General features: G+C 42.7%; 1 protein-coding gene across 1 annotated transcript; it reads right to left on the minus strand.

Annotated features, from left to right (window-relative positions):
• Window positions 1–777: 777 nt before the first annotated feature.
• LOC146759534 (obscurin-like) lies at window positions 778–2,978 on the minus strand. Its single transcript, XM_085510306.1, has 3 exons — window positions 2,613–2,978; window positions 1,699–1,968; window positions 778–1,062 (listed from the first exon to the last, which is right to left on the minus strand). Exons 1-3 carry the CDS (start codon window positions 2,860–2,862, stop codon window positions 1,013–1,015), a joined length of 570 nt encoding a protein of 189 aa, XP_085366432.1. The 5' UTR covers window positions 2,863–2,978; the 3' UTR covers window positions 778–1,012.
• Window positions 2,979–11,528: the final 8,550 nt, after the last annotated feature.

Genomic DNA, 11,528 nt, shown 5'->3' on the forward strand with positions numbered 1-11,528 from the left:
TATGCTCATCTGCAGGTCTCGTCCTTTCTGTGCCCTCTTGTATTTCCTGCCAGGCCTGAGCTCAGCAATGCCTTTCCTCCATATGACGAAGGATGCGGCTTTCTCGCTCTGACATGTAAAAAGTGCACTTCCACTTTCTTCAATTTTCACATCTGAAAGTTCCTTGATAAAGTAATTAGGTTTTTCTGGAAGGAAAAAAAAAAAGGATGAGGGTGTAGGACAAAGGGATTTGTTACCCCAACAAGTCCCAAGCATACAGAGGTGTCCTGAATATCCTTTGCCCTCATTTCAGAATATCACATAGAGATGCAAAGAGTCTAAGAAGACCACAGAGTCCACCCATTTACATAGGTTTGATAATTCCAGTAGATATCTGGAAAGTTCAATACCATTATACATGCGCTGGTAGGATCTCATCTGATAAACTGCATATAGTTTTGATTACACATATTCAATATAGACTAATTCAGATTGCCATCTTTTCTTGGCTCACTAACACCCAAGATCATAGAATCATAGAATGATCACAGAATCATAGAGTGGCCTGAGTAGAAAAGGACCTCAAAGATCATCTACTTTCAAACCCCCTCCAAGGGGTCACCAACCACCAGACCAGGCTGCCCAGATCCACATCACACTGGAGAATCATTCAGTTTCCAGATTATTTTAAGGAAAAGATTTTAATCCATCATATTTTCTGAAAACTAAGAATTGATCCTGCTCAAGGAAACAGAAGAGAAAAACATCACCCACAGGCTGCAGATATTTACCTCAACTTCTCTACATGCCATCCCCAGTGTGCTTTTCAACTCACCTTGCACAGTGACCCTGGCTTTTGTTATGGAGTCCTCTGTCTCACAGGGGTACTTCCCACTGTCCTTGGCAGTAGAGTCATGGATGATCAGAATGGCCCCAGTTCCCTCCTGCTGCAAGTCGTACTTCTGGCTTTTTCTGATTGCTTTGCCATCCTTGTACCACCTGATGTTCACATCAGGCTTCGACAGCTCACTGCTCAGGCTGATGTCTTATCCTCCAGCTGTTTTGTAACCTCAGTAGGTTTTTCTGAAAGAAAACATGCTTTTTGAGTAACATACACTTATGGTAGGATGCCTCTCTCAAAATACATGCATCTACATGCTGGAGATAAGTTAGAGAGGCACTTGCAACAGACACCATCCTACAGCCAGCAGTAATCTGCAAAGTACAGACAATAGAATTCCAGGCAGCATTTATTCTCTCTTAAATCTACCCCATTGAGGATGATGAACCATGTCTGAAAACTGCCTCTTTCTTCTCTCCACTCATCACACTGGGAGCCTCGGATGATGCTCTCAGATGCACATGTTCTAGATAGGAATTTGTTGTACAGCTAGATGGTGTGAAGGCCATGCCTTCAGCTTATACTTAGAGGATATTTGCTCCCACACTTCCCTCAACAGATCATTCCTGATTTACTGTTAATGGAACAAGCTGTAGTGAGATGCCCATTTCCAACACTACCCCAGTGCTTTGGGTAGTTCTCACATTTGTGTAAAATGTTTCCTCCTTTTACTTATTTTTAAGAGAAATTCTCAGTGCTTCGAGGTTCAAGTAGAAGGTTGCTATTCACTTTAACCATATTATGAGTTAGCTCTCACGACAATCTTATCAGAAGACAGTTGAAAGAATCAGACCCCAGAATCTCTCCCATCTCATTACCTTTCACAGACAGAGAGGCTTTGGAGGTTAGACCACGGGCAGTAAAAACGACTTCCCCAGCGTCAGTAGGAGTCACACTTTTGATAATGAGAGTATATTTCCGACTCACGTTAGAAGCTTTAAATCGCCCACCACTTTCCACTCTGCTTCCAGTCAGTGTCCAGTTGAACTCATCAATGCTTTCATGGGACGGAATGCATTCAAAAGTACAATCTTCTCCCTCCTGGATTTCAGTGTTTTTCAGCTGTTTGGTAATGCCACTATTCAGCTCTGGAAGGTAAGAGATAGGTTAGTATGAGGTTTATATGGAGAAAAGGCATTTGTGACTGACATGAGTAGCAGTACTGGTGTTTTAACTCAGGATTTGCAGAACATGGCTGCATTCCTTACTGATGTATTCTCTAAGACATTCTCCACTCAGAATTACCAGAAAGCTATAAAAAAAAAGAGACGTGAATCTCTTGTCTTTGCTCTGGAAGAACTACAATTAGAGCAGCTCAGTCCATGGAGCAGAATGAAGATTCAATGAGATACAGAGGGAAAATCCTAACAGAGAGGACAACTCTAGGATGCTGCGTGAGAAAAAGGGTTTTGCCTATGACAAGAAATTAAATGTTTCTATTAGCTAATTTGTTACCATCCTAACCCTACTGGTATTCAAACCATTTCTGCCTTTTAGGGATGTTTAGAAAGGAAACATTTCCAGGACATTCTTGACGTGCTTGGTGATTTTCATGGCAAAATGAGATACATTTACATCAAAAGCAATGGGAATTTTCCAGACATCACTGCGCTAAATTGCAGTAATACACTTCTATTGTAGAAACTATTAAGGCTCATGGGGGAATAGGTGTAAGACATAGTGACCACACTGAATGTGCTTTTAGCACTCCTTTACTTTCCACAGTACTTACCCTGAATGCCGACCTTTGATTTGGCAACATCACTGCCAATATCACAGGTATAGAAACCTGCATCTGACTTCTCGAAGTCATGGATAAGGGGACATAGGGTCTTCCCAGACTGTACCAGCTCATACTTGTTGCCAGAATGGAGCAGAACACCGTCCTTTTTCCACACTGGTTTGACCTTCTCTTTAGAGACTTCGCATTCCAATTTAATCACACCCTGCTCCTCACCAAAAACATCATCCAAGGACTTCATGAAGACAGCAGGCTTCTCTGCGATTAAAAAGGCAAAACAGAACAATGTAATACAGAAGTTGAGACATTTCCAGTTGCTTTCAGATTTTTAAAGAGGGATAAATAAATCTTTACCAGCACTGACGACATCAATATAGAACCTAAAGCGGTTTCATGTGTGTTAACTGAATGCACTTTATGGAATTCTGAACTAATCAGTAGGAGAATACAGGGAACAGGAGGGACAGCCTACATTGCCGTGGGTGGGACTGATATCATATGAAGTAATTGGGATGCAGCTCTTCTAAAGCTGGAGAGCTGGCATTGCCCTCACATGGAGCAGAGCTCATACAGCAGGCCACAGGATTAAGAGGATAAGCTGCTGAACACTTTTGATTTTCCTGTTTTATTGACTCCTTTTATCTATCTTCTATTTCACACATCAGATGTTTATACTGGGGAAAAAACTTCCACCAAATGCAAAAGAAAGGAGAAAGAGGAAATCCTTCAAACTCTGAGCGCATAGAGTAAAAGAGCTTAATTGCTGGGGAGAGCATATTAGAATCACAGTACCCTTAGAATTGGAAGAGACCCTTAAAGGCCATCTAGCCCAGCTCCCCTGCAATAAAAAGGGGCATTCACAGCTAGATCAGGTTGCTCACAGCCTGGTCATTAGTCATCCCAGAGGCAAAACACACACTGAATGATCTCTCCCTGCAGTCATAAATCCTTGGAGACAACAGCATTGACACGGCATGTTACTGAAGCAGTAAAAGAAATTGCTCTTGTAACTCTCCTTGTGCTAAATAAAATGATGATAAAAAGCAATGGAATGCTTTGGCAGGACACCAAAACCATCCTCCTTCGTTGGTATTTGCTGCAATGGAACCTTCCTCTGGAAGAAAGCCTCTGATGACTTGTCACCCCAGAGAGGTGAGCTTTAGAAGCAGGACTGCTGACAGTAGAAAGAACTGGAGCTCCTTAGCATCTCTTACATCCAGGAGGGCTGTGATCAGACCCACCTATCACCTTAACCTGCTTCATTGTCAGTGTGCAGCAATTGCCAACGTTCTTGATGTCATTGTAATTGTTGGTGTAAAGGAGGTTGCCATTCAGGAATTATTCCACGTCCTCGTCATTATGGGACAGCTCGCAGGAGAAGACAGCAGAGCTCTCTTATTCAATTTCCACATCCTGCAGGTGCTTCGTTACTTCTACATTGCGGGCTGTGAGGAAACAAGGTGAACTGTTACCACTGTTACTATAAAGCATACTGGGATGTGGTAGAATGGTTGGACTAGATGATCTTTGTGTAATCCTCTCAGTGAAGATTATACATTTATAAAGTTAGCAGGAGAGAACAGCACAAATCAACCCCAAGGAGAGAAATCTGAGGTGAAATAGGACATGGAAGAGGCCACCCTCCCTGCTCATACCTTCAGCTGTCAGCGTGGCCTCAGTCTGCAATTCCTGCCTTGCACTTGTACACACCAGCATCATCGGGCTTCAGCTTCAGAATCTTGAGCTCTTCTGAATGCTTATCCCTCTTGATCTTGTACTTCTAATAGGGCTTGATGAGTGTGTGGCCCTTGAACCATTTCACAACCTTTGGAGAAGGCCTGAAGTCACAGGACAGGATGACAGAATGACGTTCCAAAGCTGTCTTGTCCTCCAACTTCCTGGTGATTTCTATATGGTAATCTGCAAAGCAGGGGTGGAAGAGAAGAAAGGATGAGGAAAATTGGAAGAAGAGGAAAGTCTCTTGCGTCTATTCCATTCCAATTAATGTCATGTTCACAATGGTTCTTTGAACCACTCTAAAGATAAAACAAAAGATTGTCTATAGGGAATGCCATTGACTACATTTCTATAAAGTAATACTGTATATTATCTACCAAATGCAAGGTCCAGCTCTTGTTCTGTGCTAATTAAATTGCTCCCATTTGTTGAGGCTTTTATTCAAATAAGAGTGAGTTGAAAATATAACAAGTACTTCAGGATGTGAATGGAGACTCTTACGCTGGGGACAACAGCAGATAAAAAGCCTGCAAGTTTCTTTCAGATGAAATCAATGACAAACTGCATCAAATTTAGCTGCTACCAAACTTAAACTTGTCTAGTTCAGAAATACAATTAATTTCACCTGATCTGACTTCTTTGTTATAGCCAAGGACAAAACCTCATCTCTGTAGATCTGAATAGTAAGCACACCACAACTATTCAAACAGATCTTTTACTGAGATGCAGCTGTCTCATTTAGTGTCCAATGACTTTGAACTGGAAATGGAGCAGACCCTCCAGACACACACACAATATTTCAAAGACCCCAGTGAAGGAAGACTTTACGTTAATTAATTCTTCATCTTCATGATGTAAACCAAGCCTTGATATGTTACCTCTGACAAGCAGATTGGCTGTGGATTTTGATTTGCCAATTGAGAACTGAATGGTGCTTGTCATATCAGTGGTGGTTTTCGGTATGGTCAGCTGGTGGATGGTGCCTTCTTGCTGCATAATCAAGTTTCTGCCAGCCTGTAAGACTTCCCCATGTAGGCATACCACTTGGGAGGTTTCACAGAAGGAATGGATATCTCGCATTCAAATTTGGCTTCTTCAGGCTCAGTCACATCCTCATCACGCAGCTCCTTTACTAGATTAATGGATTGCTCTTTAAGAAGGATGGAACAAGAGAAAGCAGAGATTTAGAAGGAATGTAAAAAACCCTTACATTATCACCCCACTTACTCACGTCAGCATTACTGTACATGAACACTACACCTATCAGCTCAAAATGCCTTAAAACATCATTTAAAAATAATATAAAGAAAGGAATGTTGTTAAGAAGTCAGACAATAAGACTGACAACCTGAAAAGAGCCCAGATCTTCTGATTCCCAGTCCAACATCTAAATCAAACCATGACCTTCCCATCACAATATCAAACTCCTCACATTACGAAATGGAATAGAGGTTCAATGAAACACGGACATTGATAATTACTTTGGTTAAATACAGCAACTTAGCTCTGAACAACAAGTTTTCACCTAGTAAAGGTCTCTGTAGCTCAAATGTAATGACTACTTAAGAGAAATTCATTTTCCAGGAAGTTCTTGCCCTTATAATTGTAACAGTGGTAAAGCTGGGGACTGAACTCTTGAGTAGTGTGCTAACTCAAATGTCTCCCTTTTCTTTATCACACTTAACATCATATATATACCCTAACATTGTATATATTTAAAAAAAAAACAAAACTCTGTGCTCTTTTCAAACAGCAAGAGAAAATGAAGAAAAAGTCAAGCTATGTTTTTTATCCCTCAACGTTCAAACACAAATCTGAAGTCTAAACGTAGAAAATCAACCTCCTAAGGAAATAATCTGTTTTACTTAGCAAAAGTAAATTCCAAAAGAGAAGCTGGTTATTTTGTGGGCAGAAAGGTAGGTAGGTAGGAGTTTTTATTTCTGTGAAAGGTCCTGGTGGTGTTTAACTTCCTTGACATTAAAGCAAAGGATGTTAGCTCGTTTATAACATAAGATAATTTAATCAAAATCGTCATCAGAAGCATAATTACCTTTAACTGTAAGATGGGCACGAGATTCTGCCTTTTCTGCTACAGATTTTATTTCTGCTGCATCCTTGACTTGGACACGTGTGTAAGTCAGCAAGTAGCTCTTTCCTGAAGCAGAGAACCACAGAGTCACTAAGACTGGAAAGGACCACTAAGGTCATCTAGTCCAACTGCCAGCTCATCCCTACCAAACTGTGCTCTTGAGAGCAAACCCACAAATACACTTGGCTTCCTTGAGCAAAGAGCTCTGAGGCACATGGCCAGGCTGAGCATCATCCATCTGGTTTCACAGCATCACTGCCTGTTCTCTCATGTCAATGAAACCACCCATTCCCCCACGTCCACATCCCCACCAAAGTGTAATCTAAACATGGCTTCTACAAGGACTGACCGAATGTGGCTGTCGTCGCCTTCAAAGTACCTGATACAGAAGGATCACACTCACCGTCAGACAAAACCTCTTTGGAGAGGTGAACTGACTGCCCTGTTCACCCCCACTTTGGAAATAACTGCACTCATTTCCTACCTGCTCCTGGCAGTGTGGGATGGTGGGATAGCATCACACTTCCCACACTAAGCATCCCACCATGTCACTTGTTCCACCCTAACCTCAGTCCCAAAACAAAAGGGGAACTCCCTTCTGAACCTTCTTCATTTCAGATGTCTTATATGCTTGATCTCCAACCCACCCCCCACTCAGGAGAAAGATCCCCCTCTTACACCCTACCATCTTGCCACATTCTGATGTTGTCATCAGCCTTCAGCTTGTTGTCATCTTTGTACTACTGGCTCTGAACCTCATCGTGTGAAATCTCACAGACAAAAGATGCACTCCCATATTCATTCACTTCCACATCTTCCAGTGGTTTAACAATCTTGATATCTCCAGCTGTGAAACAGTAGAGATATATTTGTCAGGATATTTCCAGAACTGAGTGCAGCATCTTTTCCTTACACATGTTCGCATAGAAAATAAGTAGGACTATGTTTTATTCTAAACCATCATCCATTCCTGAGTCATTTCTCTCTTCAACACAGTCAATGCATTACTGCCCTTGAACTAAAAGATAGACTTACTAGCTACAGTGGAGCTCCCTGCAAACAGTTTTCTTGGAAACCAGAATCTCATTTATTCTGAAACATTTTAAGTAAAAATAAGGGTAGAAAAACAATAGAACTGACTGAATCTTTAAGGTCATTTAGTTCCAATCCCCGTGCTATAGGCAGGGACACCTCCCTCCAGACCATCTCTTTTCCTCAGGGTCAAGGCTTCTCTCAAATCATTCTCCTCTAAGCCTGTGCCTGTGCTTGGGATTGCCCTGACCCAGGTGCAGGGCCTTGTACTTGGCCACATTCAAGTTCATGAGGCTGCCAAGGGCCCACCTCTCCAGCCTGTCCAGGTCCCTCTGGGTAGCATTCCTTCCCTCTAGCACATCAACAGCACCGCTCAGCTTGGTGTCATCTGCAAACTTGCTGAGGCTGCATTTGATTCCACTGTCCATGTTGCCTACAAAAATGTTAAATAACACAGGTCCCAACACCACCCTCCACCTGGACACTGAGCTATTGACTGCAGCTCTCTGAGTGTGACCATCCAGACAGTTCCCTATCCTGCAACTGGTCCATCCATCAAAACCATTTTTCTCCAGTTTGGTGACCAGGATGTCATGCAGGACGGGATCAAATGCTCTGCATAAGTCCAAGTAGATGATGTCAGTTGCTCTCTCATTATCCACTGATGCTGTTACTCCATCATGAAAGGCCACCAAGTTTGTCAGGCATGGCTTGAATTTGAGGAAGCCATATTGGTTACCACCAATCTCCTCATCTTCATTTTCCAAACTATGCCAAGGAGAACTAGACAGAACTCTACAATGTCGTGTCACTACAAACCTGTCTGAATGATTGGCTTCTCTGCATGCTCATCACTAGTCTCTCCTTAGCTTGTGTGCCCACAGTGTATGGGGAATGTCAGCCACAAATCTTACCTAGGGGACATCTTTGCTTCATAATCCCTTGAACATCACACAATCCTTTTTAACTGTCCAGGTCTGCACTTCTTTATGTCAGAATCAGACCATATTTCTGTGCTGCTATTTCCCTTTCCTTCTGAAGGGCCTGGATACAACTTGGATTAACCTCAGGAGCAGAGTTCCTGCATAAAACAGCCTGTACTGAAACAGCAACCCAACCTGGTTGCAGACTGAGAGAGAAAATGAGAGTTTACCACCTGTGAATAATGAGACTTCTCTTATTTCCCTGGGAAGTAATACCCACTTTTTTACTTTGACTGAGCTCCTTCCCATCCTAGAAGGGAAAATATCAAGTCAAATCTACATTAGTCCTTCCATCTCTGCACTGGGCAAAGGCAGCCTTCAGATCTATGCTTAATTCACCCACTCCCCTAGAATTAATGGAACTGTACTTACTGGAACATATGCTGAAGCTTAAGCACAGTGCAGTGTTTTCAACATGTAGGAATGGCTATAGAACATGCATAAATTCTGGCTGACGTATGACAGCTTAAAGCACTGCAGAGGACTGTTACCAAGCTTGTTTGGACATCACCTTGAATATATGACATTATCCCCAAGTAAGGGAAGGAACAGCTGAGCACTGGGGAGGTACACAAAGGGCCAGAGCAAATTCTCACACTGTCAGGTGCAAAGAAAACTGAGATTTCACCCTAAAACCCAGTTCACAACAAGGCTACAAAATCCTGGCTGAGAATTTCTGAATGCTCACCAGTTGTTTCCAGCTCAAAGGTCATCTTCTGGCCTGCAGCCTCGCAGATGTATTCTCCAGCATCTTTCCTCTCCAGCTGCTCCACAACCAGACGCCGTGTTTTGCCCACAGATTCCATTCTGAACTTTCTGGAGGAGGCAAGCAGTCTTCCATCCTTGAACCATTTTACTCCAGTTGGATCCTGTGCTACTTCACAGCTGAGGGAGGCACTTGCTGCCAGGGCAGCACTCACCTCTTTCTGCACCTTCTCCTGGTTTATAAACACAGGTTTTGGCTCTGAGGGAAGAAAAGAAAAACAGAAGGACTGAAATGAGACCATCTTGCAGGTTTGTATGTACAGGTTGGAACAGGTTTAGGTTACCACTTGTGCCCAAACTAATAGCCTTCACTAGAGAATATCAGCTCTTCTGTTGAAACAAAGTGTCAAATCTAGGCAAGAAAGAACCTAGGAACTGAAGGAACCAAAAGGGTCCTTGAACACCAGTCCCATGGTTGCAAGTCACTATGCAAACATATTGAACCCAAAAGAACATCGGTCCTGCAGGCAACCAAAACCTGAGTTCCTTTTGCTTAAGACTCACTGTGAAACATCAAAACACATAAACATGCGATAATCAAACCACTGGCTGCCTTTTCATGACCCAGAACAGTACTCCTGGCTTCCTGAACAGACTCCTCATGGCCTCTACCATTGCCACAACTGTGACTGTCAAAGGCACAAAGGAAATATGCTCACCAACGCAGTCCTTTGTTCTTTGTGTGTGATTTGCAGATATCTATCTTACTTTGAGCTCTGGCAATAGTCAGCTCTACCAGGTCTCTTACTGTGAGTAGCAGACTCACCTATCCAGATGCAGCCTCCAACATAAAGGCATAGTAAAAAGGCAGTGTACTACTAGGAGAAGTTCCTGCTTCTCCTGCCACGAAAGGCTGCACGTAGAACATGCACTCCAGCCTCACTGCACATACTTATCTTAGTCAAATGTTTCGGTGAACAAGAATTACAGTTTGGGATCTCAGGCACAGGAGAGATTTGAATAATATCTTGAATATTGCTTCCATTGTACATATATCAGTAATTATTATTCTACAGACAGACTGAAACAGGTCTTTGTGCCACACTAAATCCAAATACTTGCTACAAACCCAGGCAATCAAGTATAGGGGAAAAACCTCAGCACAGACTACTGCAACTGGATCACTGTATAATAGAAACTAGATTTTACTTTACTGATCTCTGCTGTATTTCAGACAACACCTGTCTTACCTGTGACATGAATCTTGAAGGTGAGTTTCTGGCCAGCAGCCTCGCAGCTGTACTCCCCTGCATCTTTCTTCTCCACCTGGCTCACCACCAGCCGACGCTTTTTGCCCTCTGACTCAGCCTTGAACTTCTTGCTCGAGGTGATCAGTTTCCCCTCCTTGTACCACTTCACCTCCGTCTTCTCCTGGGCCACCTCGCAGCTCAGCGTGGCATTTTCTGTTGGTGCAGCCTTCATCTCCTTCTGCACCTTCTCCTTGTTGATAAAAGCATCTTCTGCTTCCGGAATTGAAGGCAAATTGGCACATTTAAGACATGAATCTTATCTACACAGCCTTCCCCAAATGCCCAAATTAGTCTTTGGACTGTACTGTTGAGGACAGCTTTCCCACTCACATTTCCTGACAGTGCTATGAATTGAATGCCAACATCTGAACTATATCAATTGCCAGTGAAGAACTTCCTCCCTGCCAGACCAAAACAGCTTAGATAGACCTAAACTTGTTTTCATTTCCACCAGTATCATGTTCCAAAATCTTCAAAAATTAAAAAACACCCCTTTCCCCACTGACCAGCAGCACACCAGCATACGCAGTCATTGAAAAATCTGTTTCATACAAGGGGACAGGCATTAAATTGTCCAAACAAGCTGACAGCTGTAAGTTGCTTTGCCAGCAAAAGCCAGGTGAGGGTCAAGGTTAAATTCTGTTTGTGATTAAGTCATAGTGAGGAAATGTATTTTTCTCACCTACTTATTTCTGAAAACAGTTCTAATATCTCCTGAGTTTTCAGAGGCAGTAATAAAATGGTTTCCCCTATGGAATCATAGAATGGTTTGGGTATAGAAGGAAGCTTTAAAGATCATCCAGTCCAACCTCTTGCCGTGGTCAGGGACATCATTCACTAAATGAGGCTGCCCAGGGTCCCCATTCAGCCTTGGACACTCCAATGATGAGTCACCCACAACCTTCACTGGACAATCTGTTCCAGTGTATCACCACCCTCATCATAAAGAACTTTTCTCATGTCCAAACTGAGTCTACTCTCTTCACTTTTGAAACCATTGCCCTTTGTTATGTTGCTATAGACCCTGGTAAAAAGCCTTTTTCCACTTTCT

This window comes from Coturnix japonica, chromosome 10 (genome assembly GCF_054131305.1).
Source record: "Coturnix japonica strain WE chromosome 10, WE-NBRP24, whole genome shotgun sequence".
Taxonomy (NCBI): domain Eukaryota; kingdom Metazoa; phylum Chordata; class Aves; order Galliformes; family Phasianidae; genus Coturnix; species Coturnix japonica.

Bases quoted from the DNA above. Each gene is read 5' to 3' on its own strand.
- LOC146759534 (XM_085510306.1), bottom strand. From the start codon at position 2,862: ATGAAGTCCTTGGATGATGTTTTTGGTGAGGAGCAGGGTGTGATTAAA. The intron at 1,969-2,612 runs GTAAGTACTGTG...CTTACCTTCCAG, and splicing joins ATCAAAGGTCGGCATTCAGG to AGCTGAATAGTGGCATTACC. The intron at 1,063-1,698 runs GTAATGAGATGG...GTTTTCTTTCAG, and splicing joins AGCCTCTCTGTCTGTGAAAG to AAAAACCTACTGAGGTTACA.